At 41.6% G+C, this 18,364-nt stretch overlaps 1 protein-coding gene across 2 annotated transcripts; it reads left to right on the top strand.

The window, feature by feature from the left end:
* Window positions 1–811: 811 nt before the first annotated feature.
* On the top strand, window positions 812–17,937 carry nup153 (nucleoporin 153). Of its 2 annotated transcripts, XM_027025444.2 has the most exons (22): window positions 812–928; window positions 5,218–5,431; window positions 5,561–5,845; window positions 6,072–6,202; window positions 6,911–7,039; window positions 7,461–7,577; window positions 7,768–7,809; window positions 7,896–7,949; window positions 8,727–8,867; window positions 9,760–9,812; window positions 9,988–10,099; window positions 10,197–10,349; window positions 10,640–10,738; window positions 10,815–10,896; window positions 10,980–11,081; window positions 12,495–13,079; window positions 13,478–13,669; window positions 14,332–15,288; window positions 15,397–15,765; window positions 15,926–16,189; window positions 16,336–16,516; window positions 16,648–17,937. In XM_027025444.2, exons 1-22 carry the CDS (start codon window positions 851–853, stop codon window positions 16,736–16,738), a joined length of 4,431 nt encoding a protein of 1,476 aa, XP_026881245.2. In that variant the 5' UTR covers window positions 812–850; the 3' UTR covers window positions 16,739–17,937. The 2 variants fall into 2 exon arrangements, with proteins under 2 accessions (XP_026881245.2, XP_026881246.2); XM_027025445.2 differs by lacking the exon at window positions 7,768–7,809.
* The last annotated feature ends 427 nt before the right edge of the window (window positions 17,938–18,364 follow it).

The following is an 18,364-nucleotide window of genomic DNA, read 5'->3' on the forward strand; positions in this document are numbered from 1 at the left end:
TTTTAGTCAGACCATCTCAGTCTGATTTATTATTGTATGAATGTAATTTAATGTACCAATATCATGGATTTTATGTGAGGTCTACATAATGACTTTGCTTGAATTAAATGGTTTTTTTTTAATGGTTTTGTACATGAGCACCATCAAGAGGATTTTTTTAGGAATTTTCTGAAATGCCTAGTAAAAAAAAAAGTAATTATTGTTGAATAAAACTTTCAAGCAGAATTATAAAATGAGGAATGTTCCTTTTCTAATATGGTGTCTGGTTGTTTGATTGTAATTACAGTAGGGCACTGGATTACCAAAATAAATGACTGTTTGACTATTATTAGGATACCTCTCACCCAAACAAACAAAACAAAAAACTTTCATCCCTATAGTGGTGGCTCCAAAGTGCAATTAACAGAATGAACAACAATAACAATATTATTTATAAAAGATAGAACTTGACACTTGTCAAACAAAAGACCGGTTTGGTAGGTGAATTATGTAATTTGCAGGTATTTATTGAATAATTAGTTATGTGTAGGTCAAACAAATTAAGTACATCGTTTTAAATCTGTTATTGAAATCTTATATACCTTTTAAATGTAGCTATTTGAATAGAATCGGTGTGACCAAAATATAAGCGGGCTGAAACGTTCACATTATGTTTAGTTAATAGGTGGGTAAAATATTGTATTTTATACTGTAATACCGTACAGTAATAGCGTACTCAATTTCCCAATTACCCCTCCTAATTTAACGCCGAAAGGTCTGACGGTATATTGGTGGGTATGGTTTGAGTTCTTGACAGGAGAGTGCTATCCGGCGCCGAGGCATTGAGTAGATTCAATCTAGTTAGCTAGCCATGGCGGCCACAGGAGGAGGGAAAATTAAAACAAGAAGATATCATATCGTTTCTAAACCTTATGCCAAAGGCAAACAGGTAACTAAAGCCCATGATTCCTTGGCACACCGGAGTTATTTGAAGTCTGCTATAACTTTAGACGTGTCGCTTCGTATGTTGTTTTTGTTTTCTAGCCGGAGACATTTTGAGGCCTAAGGTTAGCTACTTGGCTAACGTATCTAGTCCGCTGACAAGGCCTGGGCTATCCATATTGGTTCAGAAGTAATCGCTAACGCCGGTCTCTGGCTATTCTTAAAAGAATGTCGCTAATACTCATACGTGTAGCATTATACTAAGAAATATAAAGCAATATAAAAGTTGTGGCAACCAGTTATAACATCGAAATGTGTTGCTTACTTGGTAGCTGGGTAACTATTCTTAACGTCCCCTGGCTAACCCACCTTGCTTGCTGGCTACGTTAACGGCTTTGCTAGCTAACTAGTTAGCAATTAACCAAAGCGTCGTCGAGCAGGATAACAAGCTAATGTGTAGGATAAGTTGTTAACGCTAGCTGGCTATTAAGTATCTGACCATTACAGCATGTCTCACATGCTTGATACAGTGTCTGTAGTTTTCTTTGTTCTGAATATTTTATAGTGATTTCAGTGTAGCAATTTAACTTAAACATCGTTAGTCCGCTGAAGTTAGGCAGATAGTTTCTTAGTTAGCTACATAGCCATGAGGCTAATTCCCTCAGCTAGCCCCTCTTAGTTGTCGTTGCGTGGTGTACTGATTGGAAGATTTCCAAGGCCTACACATGGACAGTTAGCTACATAGCTAGATTAGCTAGCTGTACATTGGCTCTTAGCATTAGCTTACTAGTTAGCACTTTGTGTAGTCACCATGTTGACTGATTGTAGCACTCTCCCGCGTCTTCGCTTGAAAAATCGACCTGGAGAGTGTGGCCAGACATTTTTCTGGTGGGGAAACGAGAGAGGCATCAGCGCGTTGCGTTCCTTTAAGGACACCTAAAAGAAAGGATGGCTATTTGTGCGTTGTGGTGTGTGTGTGGTTTTTTTTAGCTTTCTTGATCACGCCAAGTGATGAGTTCCGAGCTAGCTAGTTAAATGTCTTAATATCCTGAAAACGCGTGTGGTCGTCTGCCAACATGCGCAACATGGATATCCATCCTGTTAGACAGCTAGCTAGCTATATAGGAAACATTTGTTGTTGACGATCGTACACTAAAGTCAGGTGGTGTTCCTTTGTCTTTTCATTTCAGTGGATATCCGTATGTGAGATTAGATGCTAAGCACAAGTGTATAACTTGAGCCTATAGCTTTTTTTTTTATTTTACATACTAACATTTTAGTTTGTACTTAAGTACACGTAAGTGCTTTACTGATGTCTAAACATGGATGCTTATTTTGAGTTTCACGCCTTTGTTGTGGTCGTTGGCCAGCATTTTTTAATAGACCATTTGATCAAATACAGTATATTTTAACAGGTCACCCCATAGCTCCATCAACTGGTTAACTTTTGCCAATTATCTGTTTCTCCAGTTTTATTTAAAATAATTGACTGTGCTGTTAATACATGTTTACATGTTGAGAAAATACTACAGAAAAAAATGGTAAGGCATCTTTAAACGTTTGAAGCTCTGTTAAACCTGCAGTCCATCTGATTGCCAACTCAGTATATTGTCCTAAAAGAAACATGTAATCAACTGTTCTTAGGTTGCACATGCCTTGCATGGGTCATGTGAACTGGGTGAGTGACCAGCTTTGTTTCTAGGGAAACTGTGGTTGGTGCAGTGTGGATGAATCTAACAGCGGTTTAAGCAGCTTCTGCAGTTTTACTAAAGCTAAACATTTTCTCTCCCAGTGAAAATAAGGCCAGAAGGAAAACATCTGTGGGTGAGCCCTTGCAGTGTTCCAAACTGCAAGTGTTACTACAGCAGCTGAAGTCTGTACATCATTACTACGGATCACCAAATGTGTGTTGGTTTAAGGAAGTTAATTATGTTATGAGACCAAGTTTGTGCTTAATACTGTTGCATGTGAGACAAATGTCAGGAAATATTTTCTGTGTATTCTTGACTGTTTTTCACAAAAAGAAAATACAGCCCCTGCAGCTCAGAACCTTGCAGAATAACATTATTTTATCCATTTTTTTCTAATTATTTTGCTCTCTTGTTTGCAGAAAACAAGAAAATCCATATGTGTGCTCTCTTGTCTGTGAGAATCAGACTATGATTTGTTCAAGGAAGGGTGTTATGCATTATATTTACCAGATTCCAACAGTCATTTACACTAACCCTCACTACTATATTGAAACGTATTTAACATTCAACTTGTGGGGACAGTATATTATGACATTGTTCTTGCAACCATGAAAGACGCATCAGATCTCAGTTTGAAGTTAGGAATTAAAAAATTGTCATCACTCAGAAGACCTGCACAATCATAAATACATATTATGAAAATACTGCAAACAGGATTGCTCATTCAGAGACTAGTTTAATATCATTAGCTTTCCCTGTTGGTATTCCTTGTCCATGTGTATTCTTGAAAGTACTGAAATTTGTCAAAGTACATATGTAGGGGAAGTAATTGTGCTTTTTTTTTTTCCTTCTAGAATTCTGGACAACCAGAGTACACTATTTTTTTTATTTCTTTGAACAATAGCTATATATTAACGATTGGCGTATGTGTGTGTGTGTGTGTGTATGCACCGATTATTGAATAGCAGTATCAACTAGGAAGTTGTTACCAGCTGCATTTATTTTGAAAATGGACACCAGTTGATGCAGTTGTGTGGTGTGCAGCTGTAAATGTTTGTCTGTAGATTTTTCAGAAGTCATGCACAAGCCCCCCAGAATGGTTAATGTCTCTGAAGTTTGTCAAACAGTTCAGCCAACAGTAAAGGTACCTCTATCGCTTGCCTTCAAAAGTAGACTGAAGATGCATCCATTTGTGGATTATTTAAATTACCAATGACCCAGCTCCTATATTGACTAAGTAAAACTGTAGTACTTTTTGTATGGTATTATTTGCACTGATGTTGACTGCTGCTATGTTAACTAACTAGTACTTATAGTTTATTGCACTTATCGTTTAGTCTGAGAGAGAACTTATGTATTTTGCACTTCTAGGCATCAGCATCGATCCCTGTATTTCAACAGTATTCTAGTTTATTAGTATTTTGGACTCAAACCTACTGTACTGCCTAGGATGTATTCTATGAGTGAATGACAAAGCACTTTTGTAAGTGGCTCTGGATAAGAGCGTCTGCTAAATGCTGTAAATATAAATGCCTTATTTATTGTTACAATAACATAAAAAATGCAACTTGTGATCAATGTTCAACATGCTTGATTGTTTGGCCGGAGAAGTCCATGACGTTAACATACATGCTTTCTAGTTGGCTGCTAATTGATGGGTGCAATTGCAGACCTAAAAGCTACTAGCCCAGCACCTTGTTTGCTCTCAGCTGCTCTTTGCCATTAGTCTGTAGTCACATGCCCACAATGTACCTTTAGGGAACCTGTCTGCTGTGCTGTAGACCCCTTGTATCTATGGGAGAACAATGGGCCTCTGGTGCTTGTGTAATGCTGTCATCCTAGGCCTACATGCATTAGAGGCCTGCTGGATGGGTCTTGCAAATTCTTGCAGTTGCAACATCATTTCTTATGCCTGGAGGCTGTGTTAGATCTTTATAAAGGTAAAGAGACTTGTGGGCTCAGTGGAACATGAGCACTAAGTTGTTTTCAAGTGTGGGTTGTCACTTGGATGTGTTGTGGCCAGATAAACAGATGGTAAGAGAAGCTTGGGTTATCGGGAGGGCCCCTTCTGGTCTAAAAGCGAGAAACAGTTTGCACCTCTGCTTATGCTGTTACTAAGCCAGGTTCCATAGTTTTCCCTTCTGACTGTCAAGTGAGATCTTATTTTCTGTGGCAACATTTAACTATATTGCTGGTGATCTTAAATTATATAACAGTATAAATCCACAGGGTATAGGTTATAATGTGAAATGGCTTGTTTTATCATTCAGATCATTAAATGCTTTCATCAGTGATGCACATCCACAGCAGTTGTGCTTGTGCTAGCTTGGTACCTTGCTGTCATAAACTATAGAAACAAGCCTCATCATATGAGGTGTTTTGTTACTTGTAACTTTGTAAAATGAAAGTTTTGTTCTTATCCAAGCAATCTGTACCCGTAAAATGTCGTAGCATCCTACATTTTGTCCCAAAAGAGTTTGCACAATGAGCCACTGTTTCCATAATTGTTTCCACCACTTTTTCATATCTGTGACCCCTCTACCTGTTGGTAGAGATTATTGCTCTGTTAATTTAAGATAATCACTGTGAAAATCACTTGCCACAGCAGGCAGGTCTGATCAGTCGTGTGACGGACACAGTGAAGAGCATAGTCCCCTCCTGGCTACAGAAGTACTTCAAAAACGGAGACATAGCTGAAGGCGGGGAGGCCAGAGTGGAGGTGGAGGAGAATAATGTGGCCCCTCCCCCCAATGGCAGTGGGGAAGCTGCCTCTCTCCCAGATGGGCCCAACTCCCCAGAGCCCAGCACCAGTAATGCAGGTAAATCTGCAGATATTTGAAAGCTTTTTGCATTCTCTACATGCATGAGCAAACGTGGCATTTCAGCATGTTTGTTTACCTTTTTCCCCTCCATGGTGTTTACTTAGCTGTTTTTCCCTATGTTTCCAGAACCCTCTACAAGCAGAGCATCACTGAACTTCCATGATGCTTTGTCACGGCCCCCTCTCAACCGCTCCCACCTACACTTCCCCACCCAGGATGCCTCTCCTGCACTAGGGGGCTCCACCTCCCTCTTTTCCCAGCCTTCCACATCCACGGCGCCCTTCCCGGGGAGCCCCTTTGCCGTAGCCTCCAGCTTTTCCCTGGTGAAAGAGATCAAGGATTCCAGCTCTCAGCATGAAGACGACAACATCTCCACTACCAGTGGCTTCTCGTCACGGGCTTCTGATAAAGGTAAGGCATACCTTCAGGAGCTAATGGGGGATGGCATGCATGGACGTTCTGGGACTGTTATGTAAATGGGAACAAGAATGTGATTTGTTTGACAGTCATTTTTTTTGTATCCTATTTGTAGTCGGGTTTTGTGCGGTTTACAGGATGTGTTCATTCAAGTTCTGTAGGGTTTTGGTGATAGCCCAGGTTTATGGTTCACTAAGAATAGGGATTAATCTTCTTTCAGATGTGCCCACCTCGAAGAGTGCACCGCTGCTCTGGTCCCCTGAGATAGAACGCACCCTCTCTGGATCACAGCAGGTACACGCTAGCCTCAAGAAGCCTGCCTTCAACTTGTCAGTCTTCAGCACTTCATCGGTAAGTGGCACTTTGTTCCATTGCCTGCTAAACCATTTCTAGACTTGTCAAGGCTAATGTGTACTCCTTTACTGATTCCCTAATGTGTGCTGCCCTCAGTGATTCCCTAACAGGGCTTTGTGTTTCTTTCTACTTATTCATTTTCTTATTTTTGTTTGCATTTACTTATTTCATTAATGTTTTTTTTTTTGTTTTTTTTTTCTTTTCTTTTTCTTTTTTTACCTTATTGAACTACTGCCTTGTGCCTTTGCACACTAGCTAGATGGCTTATTTTTCTCATGTCATTTTCAAAAGCCAGCCCTTTTTGGCACATTCAGTAAAATGGTTAAACATATTTTTTACCCAGACGTTTGAAACTGAAGTAAAGTAGTTTCAAGCCTCTGAAAGGTGTGTGCAACTTTTTGGAGTCAGAGGCCTAGTTACAGTAATGGAGGAGGTTGTATGTGTGTCATGACTATGACTTCCTGTCTGGAATAGTATGCTGCCAAAGCTGCTGTGGTTTTTCACTCATAAACCTGAGATTGACCTGTAGCTCCTTGGTAGTACAATAGCAATTGCGCGGTGATGCCTGTAAAGGAGGTGGCCCAGGCTGACGATGTGTGCCGCAGACCCTTACACAAGCACCCCAGGATGTCGGTGTAGTTTTTACAGTGGATATGAGAAGGGTTGGGGAGAGTACTGCATTGTGTTTGTGTTTCTCTTCTGCAGTCAGTGATGAATAGTTCAGTGCTGAACTCCAGTCAGCTGGGAGACTCGCCTTTCTACCCAGGGAAGACGACCTACGGCGGAGCAGCCGCCGCCAGAACTCTGCGCCCCTGTCCAGGCACCCCTTACCTGGTCAGCAGAGAGACACTGTGCTTCCCTGCTTAGAATTACTTTGTTGAGACTTTGTCGTCATTGGTCAGTTAAATTCTCTTAGAATGCTGGACAGGTTAATGTTGTGATTTTTCTTTTTCACTGATGGCTAAATCAGCCATGTATAACTTTCTATCATTAGCTTTAGATTAAGTTGATGGTCCACTGTCAGTCAGCATTTCTAATAGAGATGGTAAATTAGTCAAGTGTGTTAAGGAATCAAGTGCATTGGGTGGTTCAGTATTTTAGAATCTGAAGTGCATTTTTAGTGTCTGCACTACGGCAGTGGAGGAGGTTAGAAAGTGTGTGTGTATGTGTGTGTGTGTGTGTGTGTGTGTGTGCGCGCGCGTGCGTGTGTGCTCACTCGCATGCATGCATGCATGCATGCATTCCTGCACCTCAGGCTCCAGTGAGGAGACAGATCAAGGCCAAGCCAGCAGGAGTGCAACCCTGTGGAGTGACCAGCGCCACAGCGAGGCGCATCCTGCAGTCGCTGGAGCGCATGTCCAGCCCCCTCGCTGTAAGTGCCTCTGCTCGGTCTGAATGCAGCCTGCACCAATCAGTGAACACATTAGCCAGCTGCATGGGTGACATGACCTGCCTAGTATGGAAAGGTTTTGAATAACCTTGTATTATAACACATGGCTGCTTGGATGATGTTAAAATTAGGCTATCCATTGGAACTATAGCTTTTGTTGGTGTCATTACAGGATGCCAAAAGAATTCCTTCAATAATTTCTCCATTGTCAACAGTAAGTGAGATGTTTAATTTTACACTTAAATTCTTGAATCAATTATTGTTCTTAAGCAGCTCTTTCTTCTGCCCCCTTTTGTCTAGTCACTGAATCACACAGACCTAGATATTCACCACCCCCAGGTTAAGAAGAAAAAAGTAAGTGAATGCCTAATCTCCGGACATTTTGCTGCACTGTAAAGAGTGAACTCCTTGCACAAGAACTGGACTTCCTGTGTAGAATAGAATTGAACCTATTGTGCAAGCTGCTGAATAAATTGTTCAATATCTGCTTGGCTGTACTTTTTACTCTACTTGATCACTTTTCAAATGGGATCAATCATTCCTTAATAACTTATTTTGAACCTGTTTTTATTGGATGACTCTTGTCAGCAAATTTACTTTTTTAGAGACCTTCAGTTTTAGCCAGCTGCTCTAATTGTTATTTTGCTATTGCACTGTGCACATGCGCTTTTTTGTCAGCAGGGAAGAAGTGCCTGCACACAGGCACAGAGCTAGTTACTGACAGCTGGAACAGGTGCTCAGTAATCCCCAACAATGGTTGGTTCATTCACTGGCAGCTCAGAGCCAGCAATGCCCATGTGCCCCGAATGTCCAAACTCTAAGATGTTTTGAACACTAACCACTGAATCTGCTTCTTTAGTTTAGGAAGTCGTTCTGGTTGAATTTCACTACCATTGTAAACGGTTATGGATTTTATATAAGTGGTCAAATTTTAAAGTCAGCCTTATAATTAGTGAGCCTTGCCAAGTAGGTTTACTTGTACCCCAGACTTCCCTTTAAATATGCACATAAGGATAGTTATTATACATTGATGGTTTAATTTGATTACAGGATTGCTTCACATGGATGTGTTGGGCTAACTTGCTGCCCCTGGTTCTAAACAGTTCTGACTTGTGCTTCATTGCTGAGCAGCTGGAGTCAGCTGTCCCACCTGTGCAGAAGTTGGTGATCCCAGCTGCTGCAGCTGTGCCTGGGAACCGCTCCATGTGTTTCCGCCCGTCACTTACTCCAGGAGTGCCAGGCAGAGCCATGGAAAAGAGCCACAAGGAGGCGGTGAGTGGGCTTTCTGCTTGGCATGCTGTGAATGGGTGTCAGGGCTGTGCTGATTGAATTCCCCCTACAGCGGGGTCATTGCATCCTTGATAAAGAATAGTCTCTAGAATACTCTTGTGTGAGTTGCCATGCTTGGAGCTAATGCCCTAAGGTGAGTTGGAAGTCACTGTGATGACTCCAGCTTTCTCTTTGAATGTTCACATCAAGTAAAAAAGTGCATTAATAGGGCTTGGTACCAATACATAGTACCCAAAAGACACTGTCCAAACAACTGTACTACTGGAGCTAGAAAAGTCAGTAAATTTAGTACCCATTTCAAGTACTTTGCACAAAACATTGATCAGATTTTATTTATTTGTGATTGTGCACTCCAAGAATTGATTACAAACATTTTGTCACCAAAAGGGTACCAAGTCTGTCTCCACTAACAGTGGCAGATAACCTCACTAGATGCCTTGGTATGTGCTGGTAATAGTCTGGTAATATGTAAAACATAAAGCAGCATGATTGATCTTGATCAAGATAAGAGTTTTGGACTATATCCATGGTTTCACCATCCTTTGTGAAACCATGGATACATTACATGGATGCATAACACAACAATAACCGCTTTACGTGGGTTTACATCAATTGCTGTTAACTAGACTGCTTTTGTCACTCTTAAAAATATTTAAAACACACACATACACACCCCACTGACATAGCCAAGTGAACCTGCCTGTGTCCAGTGCTTAGTGAATGCCTTGTTTTGATACTACACCTAATTTCATATCAGGGCTCAATTACTGGTGAGCCACTCAGCTTCTAAAATTAGATCATAGTCAAAAAAAAACCTTGCCTTCAATTTTAAACTGTGGACTGTTTACACTGATGTCCCCTCCTCTTTCTTTAGCCTGTCAGACGATCGCCTCAGATCCCAGATTCCATACCAGCTCCCCCTGCGAGGTGAGACACACTTCACTTCTTGTCCTTCTGCTGTTATTTATAGTTAAGCTTGTTGTGTTTACTTGCCAAAAGAGTTGTGTGCTTTTTCTTGTGTAGCTTTTAAACCACTATAAATGTGGTGTTTTGGTCCTGGTTGAGCTCTTATGGAGTGCTACTGTGTTGTGTATCTCCCCAGCATAAGCAGTCTGTCACACCCACTGCTCAGCACACCCACTTCAAGCAGCGCAGGAGGCAAGATGAAGAGGGAGAGGAGTGTGCGGCCTTCCTTGAAGAGACCCGATGATGAGGTCAGCATTTCCGTCCATTTTGAGCATGTCTTTATGCTTTGGGGGTGTGTTGGAACCATTTTATGGAGTGTAAGTTGACTGTTTGTTGCCTGACCAGACTATTGGAGCATCAGACCTGCCTGCCATCTCACTCCCCATAAGCAGCTTCAGCCTGCCCACATTCAGCTTCTCCACCTCTGTGTCCACCCCCATCCTTCCCACCAACACCACATCAGTCACCTCTGTCCACGTACACCCTGCTCTCACCAAGGTATGTCTGATAGTCAGTTTTCCTATTTATTTACTTATTTTTATCTGTACCCAAATGCATATTGTTTACACTGTGGGATCAAAGCCTCTAATACTTTTAACTTGTAACAGAGTATCAGAGTTGTAATTGGAAGTGTAGGCTTTAAAAAGTATAACTCTGTTGGGATATATTACGCACCAATATATTATGTACTCATTACTGCATTGCAAGACTGAACCCACAACAGATGCACTAAATGACTTTGTGGAAAAGCATTAGGGCCAACCTGTGGGTGTTCTTGCTGTATACAGGAGAGCCCCAGAGTGTCCACTTCTGATGGTGTGCCTTTTACCTTCTCTTCACCTATTGTCAAGGCAACAGCTGCCAGTCCAACCTCTTTCTCTCCATCTGTAAGTCTCATTTATTATTTCTCCTTTCTCTTTGTGGAACCAAGATGGCCTCAGTTATAATTCTCCTGTTCTGTAGTCTGGATTTACCTTCAGTGCACCCACTATGAAGATTGCACAGTCTGCATCGAATGGCAAGCTTGTTCCAGCAGCAGTAGCAGGTAAGCGAGCTGATGCTCAGTGCATCAGTGTTTTTATAAGGTCGGTGGGGAACACTGCTCAGCAATTCTGCTGTCTTTCACAGTAAAAGCGGCTGCGGACGAAAGCAAAGAGGAGTTTGAAGGGCCCTTCAAACCTGCTAAAGTCTTAAAGTCAGGCAGTGTTCTAGACATCCTCAAAGGACCGGGTGAGGCTGCTTTATCATCTTTTGAAAATTGACTAAGACCTAGAGTGAAGAAGACTCATTCAGGAGAGAGTAAATTGTTCTGGCTGCTGTGCTGGAGATCTGGAACTTTGGTCAAGTGGTCAAAGCACACATTTGTCACCAGGCGTAAGGTCAAAGCTGGGTGTGATGGGCGGCCTCTGTTATTGCTGCAAGTGATCTTTATAAAACTTTAAATTTGCTTTTTTTAATGCAATTATGGGCTTGGCTCCAGCCCAGTGGTACCTTGACCTGGTCCTCAAATCCAATCCTGGATTTTGTAGTTACTGGTAGATAATTGGACAGTTAATGTAAATGATTGGGCACTTTATCACACAAGACTCCTAATTAAAGTTTGGGTGAACAAGCTCTGGGCCTTACAGAATTTATGAGGCTCTGAATACCTCCACTCCATTTTTCTCCCATTGCTGTTTGTCAGCCACAGTGTAACCCATTAATCACTGGTTTCTGACCACAATAAAACAAATGCAAAAGTGCTACTGGAGCTGGTGTGTGCATCAGTGTAACTCCTGACTGCTATTCAAATATCTATACTCATCTACTGAAATATCTACATTTCCAATTTGATATTTAAGTTTAAGCATTTATTCAAAATTATTTTTGAATAATTAATTCAAACCCTAAAGCACAAATACAGTGTCCAAAAATATGCCAATGAGCATCTTACTATATTTAACCAAGACACAGATTGGTTAAAAATATAGAGTAGGTTGTCTGTGGATGGAAATTTACACTAAGAGGGCAGTCAATCAAAAACCTGATAGAGATGAATGCATATTTTCACCACAGGTACTTCTAGCCTAGTTGTATTATAACTTCTTCCTGCTTTAACCTTTTAGCTTAAAAACCATGAGTTTGTAAAGAGGCAGTTAACTGATATCAAAAGTGCAAAATATGTGGGAAGTTTTATTTAACTAAACCTTTGTGCAGTGTGTAGTGTACTTAGCATCACAGAAATATTAAACTTGTATGTTGGAGCTCATCTCTGTTGTGGGGTGGGGCTTCTTGGCCAGTGTGCGGTAACCTTAAAGGTTAGTGGTATGCTTTGGCAGTGGTTGTGTTTTTGTTTTTTTAAGAGCAGCAAAAGCTCCAAACTCAGCTGTGTATATTTCTCTTCATTTTACAACACTTAATGAATTGATATTTAAGATGAAGACTCTACTCTGCCCTCTGGTGGAAAATAGAATTCATATGTTAATACATACATGTGTGACTTCTGAGAGAAACTAAATTGTGTATGGAAAAAAAAAAAACCCAACCCTATTGTACCAAATTACCTCTCTTTCTTTCCTTAGAGAGCATATCCATCTAACAGTGTCACTACTGTCTGTTGTGGTGTCTTTGTTTGCATGTCAACCTTTGTTTAATATCCCCCAGGCTTTGCTTCTCCTGCCCAGAGCTCCTCTGGCCCAGACAGGACCGCTCAGCCTGCCACCACAGCTCAGAGCACTCCCCCACTTCCCATCTCCGGGCTTGGGGACAGGTTCAAGCCAACAGCAGGTTCCTGGAACTGTGACACCTGCCTGGTGCAAAACAAATCCTCAGATAAAAAATGTGTGGCCTGCCAGTCACCGCATCCCAGCACAGACTCCAAATCGGACAGTAAAACTGCAAAGACCCCTGCTGCCAGTCTTTCGTCTTTGTTCGCCCCTCCAGCTGGAAGCTGGGAATGTGACACTTGTCTGGTGCAGAATAAGTCAGAGGTAGTGAAGTGTGTGGCATGTGACACAGCAAAACCAGGGACCGGAGTGAAGCCTGCCCTGACACTGCCACCTGCCTCAGAGGCGTCCTCCCAGTGCACTACCCCTGCTCCTTCTGCCACCTCCACCTCCATCAAGTCTGGACTGCTTGGCTTTGGTGACAAGTTTAAGAAGCCAGAGGGGGCTTGGAGCTGCGATGTGTGCATGGTTGAGAACAAAGCACAGGATGTGAAGTGTGTAGCCTGTCAGAGTGCTAAACCAGGTACGTTTATAAGATGACAAGTTTTTTTTTTTAAAAAAAGGAGACTTCTTGTTTTGGTGAATGTTTGTTTGTTTATTTGGTGAATAAGTACATTTAACTCTTATACTCTTCATTGATGATATCTTGGTGGATTTAATTTACAGTGTGGGTATGGAGGAAAGGTATAAAATTTGGCACTTTGTTTTAGAATGTCCAAAACATCTGGATCATGTTCGTACTTGATTCTGTATTTAGTCAACTTTGGCAAATATTCTGTCCGTACTTTTCACCATGTTAACTTTTAAAATGAACAGTTACCTTATACTTTAATAAGACATAGAATTATGGCCATTTCATAGGGCCCTTCTAAACATAAAACCTGGAGTATCTAACTGCTTTATCTAACTTGTGATGAATAGGAGCAGCAGCTGTGGTTCTACCTTCTGCCTCTGCCCCAGCCAATCCTACACCTCTGTTAGGATTTGGAGACAAGTTTAAGAAACCTGAAGGCAGCTGGGAGTGTGATGTATGCTGTGTTCAGAACAAGGCTGAAGACCAGCAGTGTGTGGCCTGCCAGTCAGCAAAGGCAGGTGCTAAAGTGGAGTCCCAAGGTAGAGACATTTTTTGCAAAGATTTTACTACAAATAAATATTTTATGTAACACATTTGGTATATGAAATTGAACTGAAAGGTTCCAAACGTATGCAAGCAATCTGCAATGAAAAGCTTAAAAAGGAAAATAAATGCCCACTCAAATTCTCTTCCAAAATAGCAAAGAAGCGACATTCTAGTCACATACAGATAGGCCTACTTTGATATGGGAAGAATAGCAGTGGGTGTTGGGAATGTGTGCACACTAAGCAGTTCTCAACATTAAGAATTAGAAAATTCAATGATTATTAGCAAGCTTCTGGGACTCAGTGGATACATGTGCAAACTGAACGAGGGGGGAAATTAATAATGTTAAGTATGGCTGACAGGGAACACTTTCCATCTTAAAGTCAAATATATAATCAACCTGATGATAAAAGAGAGAGAGAAACAGAAACCCAAAGAAAAGTCCGAATCCTATAAAGGACAAAATGGGCACCCAGTGAAGTAGGGTTTAGGAATTTGTACAATTGTAAGGTAAAAGACCTTTTTATATTTGTACATTTTCAACAACCTGCTTTGCAACATAATTTTACCAAAAAATAATTTCATTGTCAAATGTGAAAATGAGAATAGCATTGCACTGTGTTTCTTATAAAGATGACTGTCCTTGCTGTTTCAGGTTTTGGGTCATCATTTGGTATTCAGTCATCAAGCACAGGATCAAAACCATCTGGTTTCAAATTTGGTACAAGTTCTTCAAATTCATCCACTGATGGACTGAAATTTGGTGGCACTTTTTCAGACTCCACCACTGTGTCCTATATATTTGGTAATGCTTCCTCAGATGCTACTTTGGGATCTGCAGGCTTCAAATTTGGAGACTCAACCACAGACATTTTTGAAGGATTTAAGTTTGGAGGAGCATCAACGGAATTGACGTCTGCAGACACAATTTCTTCATTGGAATTCAGTGTTGGCAATTCCACAGATGGTATAGATTTTGTAACGGCCCCTATCCCTGTGTCAGCAAATGAAGAGAAAAAGAATGAATCTCTGAATTCTGGCCCTGGCTTTAAGTTTGGAGGAAGCAGTGGAATCAGTTTTGGCTCTGCAGTTGCTAGCATGACTACCACTTCTGCATCACAGGGCTTTTCCTTTGGACTCTCAAAACCTGAGGCCAAATCAGGATCCACTTCAGCATTCAGTTTCTCAGCAGCCAAACCCAAAAGTGAGAATGATGCTCCCTCTTCTACAGAAGTATCGGCCACCACCACTATCACCACAACAGTCACCACAGCTGTGGGCAACACTATCCCTGGTTTTGGTAAGCTGCCAGCAGCTGAGTCAGCTACAGCAGCTCAATCTTCAGGTGAAACGGCTGCAAAGGAGCCAGCCTCGGCAACATCAGCCTTCACGTTTGGTAAACCAGAGGAGAAAAAAGATGCCTCTGTGCCCTCATCTGGATTCCTGTTCAGTGCAGCCAAGGAGGCAGACAAACCTACACCTCCCATGGGCTTTTCTTTTAGCAAGCCAGACCCTCCAAAAGAACCCCCTAAACCTACATTTTCGTTTGGAAAATCTGCTGAGCCCACAGAAACCCCAAAGCTGGCCTTTGGCTTTGGTCAAAATGCACCAGGTAACAGCACATTTGATAATCTGGGAGTAAGGAAAACGTTTGCATGAACTTAAAATCATGTTGTAATGTTGCCTTTTACCCCAACCCTCCTCCCCTTCCCTTTCCCAGAAACTGCTGCACAAAAACCTGCGTTTGGCTTCATGGCAAATTCGTCCAGCAACCCGGCGACTTCCAGTTCTGCACCCAGCCTTTTTAGAACTTCTAGCAGCTCTACGATGGCCCCCACGCCTGCTCCAACCAACACTTTCATCTTTGGACAGAACTCCTCTTCCTCCCCCTCCTCCTCCATCTCCTCCTCTGATGCACCTCCTGCAAAGACCTTCCTTTTTGGGCAACAGCAAGAGAGCCAGCCAGCCTCTGTAGCACCCCCAGCTGCCCCTGCTCCAGCACAGCCATTCGTATTTGGTTCAGGAACCAACTCAGCCACTCCCACCTTTTCCTTTGGAACTGCTGCAACTGCCACGCCAGCATCTGCAGGTTGTTGTGGTTTGTTTCTGTTAGTTGTTGGGGGGGCTGCTGCCGAACAAATTCAAGTTTTACAGTGTACAGGTTTTTCATGTGGCCACATTTTCTTTCTCTCCCCCCCCCCCCCCCCCCCCCCAGTTCAGCAGCTCATTTCTGTCATCTTCTGTTCCAGCTCCTGCTCTCTCCGCTGCCCCTTCTCTGTTTACATTCACTTCTGCCACATCCTCCTCGGGTTTTGGCTCTGGGCAGACGTCCATCTTTGGACAAGGCTCAGCCCAGCCCAGCGCTCCAGCATTCGGATCAGCCACCCCCTCGTTCTCAGCCACGGCTTCACCGGCCCCGGCCTTCGGACCCAAGCCCAGTTCTGCTTCTGTGTTTGGTCAGCAGGCCAATGCCACTCCCACATTTGGATCCTCTCCTGCCTCTGCTGGCCAAGGTAAGTAACTGAATTCCTACTTGTTTTGATTTCTGAAATTTCAATGTTAGAGCCAGTGTAATATTGTAAAATATTATTCTGTAATTGTCTGTAATTGTACTTTAAATACTTGTCATTTAATGTGTTCATTTTGGTCATGCTTCCAGGAGGTTTCCAGTTTGGAGGAGCCAATGTTTTTGGGCCTTCTGGTAGTAGCAGTGGTGTGTTTACCTTTGGAGCGGGGTCTGCTGCTGTAGCCAGTCCTGCAGCGTCCCCGGCCTTGTCCACCCAGCCGCTGGCACCTGGAGGAGGCTTCGGTTTCTCCCAGCCCCCAGCCTTTAATATTGGGTAAGGAGGGGGATCATCAGCCCTTCTCTACAAGTTTGTCTTCAGTAGTAATCGTTAAATTCATTTATGGAGCAAAACCTGTTTTTGACTTGAAGATATGATGCAGTGTTGTCTATCCATTACTCCCCCAGGTCAACGAAGAGTTCCTTCAGTGCAACACCCACTGGACAGCATTCAATTGCTGGCCGTAAGATCAAAACAGCTGTTCGACGTAGAAAGTAAAGCTGGAAGAGTCTTGGGACTGCCTTATCAATGAACAAACACTGAAGTACTTAGTATTTTGAATGTGTCAATCTGATGGCTCCTTGTGCCAGGAGATTTGTTTTGCAGTGAAGGGTCAATGGTAAACCCTGGAGCCCTGGCCTAGGGACAGAATCCGAGACTCCAAAAATGCAAAATATTTCAATACAATCAAGTAAAAACCTTACCTTAATAGGAAAGGTGTATATATTTTCACCGTCTGCGTTGTTGGCAGGATTTGCGCATGACTGTTTTTTACGTAAAAAAACAAAACAAAAAAACAAAAACAAAAAAAACCCAAAAACAAAACATACAAAAACAAATTTAGGAAAATTACATAGGTTTCACTAGGGTGACCAGGTTAATAAACTGTAAATGGCAGAAACATGGACTAGTTGCTGTATGTACAGAGGCAAGGGTGTATACTGAATGAAGCTTTTTATTTTAATTTACTATATGTGCGCTGATTGATGTGTGCATGTGATGTGTGGTTTCTTTGTACATGCTGAGCTGTTCTGGTTTGGTCTGGCACATGAATGTGTTTCAGATTGGTGGGTTAATGACATGGGCCATGCCCATTCACTGGAAACTAATAAGTGGAACAGAAAGTAGCCCCAGAACTTTTCTCCTCTGTAACTGTAGTTCCTAATCTGTTCATTTATCGTGTATCCCCTTTAGTAGCCGCATTTCACCTTTAGCCCTATCCCTTGCTCTGTCCTTATTCTGCCCTTCATGATCAATCTCTCTGTCTCTCTAAATTGCCCTTTGAATATTATTAAAAAATTGTAAATAGTAACATTTTTTTTAAAATCTGAACCTTTTTGTGTGTTAAATGATCTTTTGTTCAGCATTTTGTCTATTAGAATTTATGTAAAAGCCCTTTATTCAAAGTTGCCCAAATCCATTTAAAAATAACCTTAAATGCAAATTGGGGATCCTTTGAAGACTAAAGGTATATTGGCATTTCTGATCCACTTTTGTTTGGACCAAATCCAGTATTGTAAAAAGTATTAAGTATATATTTTTCTATTGCTTGTTTAAATGGACTAGGGTGACTTTGGATAATAAGGACATCTACTTAATTTTAAAGCCATGAAAATTATTACTGAACGAGTGTTGAAAATAAAACCATGGGTAATTGCTATCAATAAAATAATAAAAGACAAGTGTGTTCATTTCAATATGCACTACTCATATTTTGGCTGTTAATTTTAATGCTTGATTAACATTTAATATTTTCAAATTTGGTAAGACTTGTACTGTTTTAAAATATTTTGTAGTCATATTTGTACTTTGAAACAAATGGCCCAACTCAAATTTATTACTCTGCAGCCTTTCACTTGTCTGTGTACAGCTCAAGTGTAGCAGTTTCATCAAACCTGAGTAACAAAGCACAAATTGGTTAGAAAATTTACAAATGGGGTAAATGTGACTTCTAATTTTTGTCTAATTATATTTGCCTGGCTAAGAACTTTGGACAAATTGCAGTATTAAAGGCCAATAGAAATGCCCGTTCATCAGCCCCTCAATAAGGTGAAGTCTTCCTGTACCCTTAGAGAAACAGCCCCAAAGCAGAATGTTTCCACCTCCATGTTTGACAGTTGGGAC

Source organism: Electrophorus electricus, chromosome 8 (genome assembly GCF_013358815.1).
Source record: "Electrophorus electricus isolate fEleEle1 chromosome 8, fEleEle1.pri, whole genome shotgun sequence".
NCBI lineage: Eukaryota > Metazoa > Chordata > Actinopteri > Gymnotiformes > Gymnotidae > Electrophorus > Electrophorus electricus.

Bases quoted from the DNA above. Each gene is read 5' to 3' on its own strand.
- nup153 (XM_027025444.2), top strand. From the start codon at position 851: ATGGCGGCCACAGGAGGAGGGAAAATTAAAACAAGAAGATATCATATC. The intron at 10,100-10,196 runs GTCAGCATTTCC...TTGCCTGACCAG, and splicing joins TGAAGAGACCCGATGATGAG to ACTATTGGAGCATCAGACCT. The intron at 15,766-15,925 runs GTTGTTGTGGTT...CTTCTGTTCCAG, and splicing joins TGCCACGCCAGCATCTGCAG to CTCCTGCTCTCTCCGCTGCC.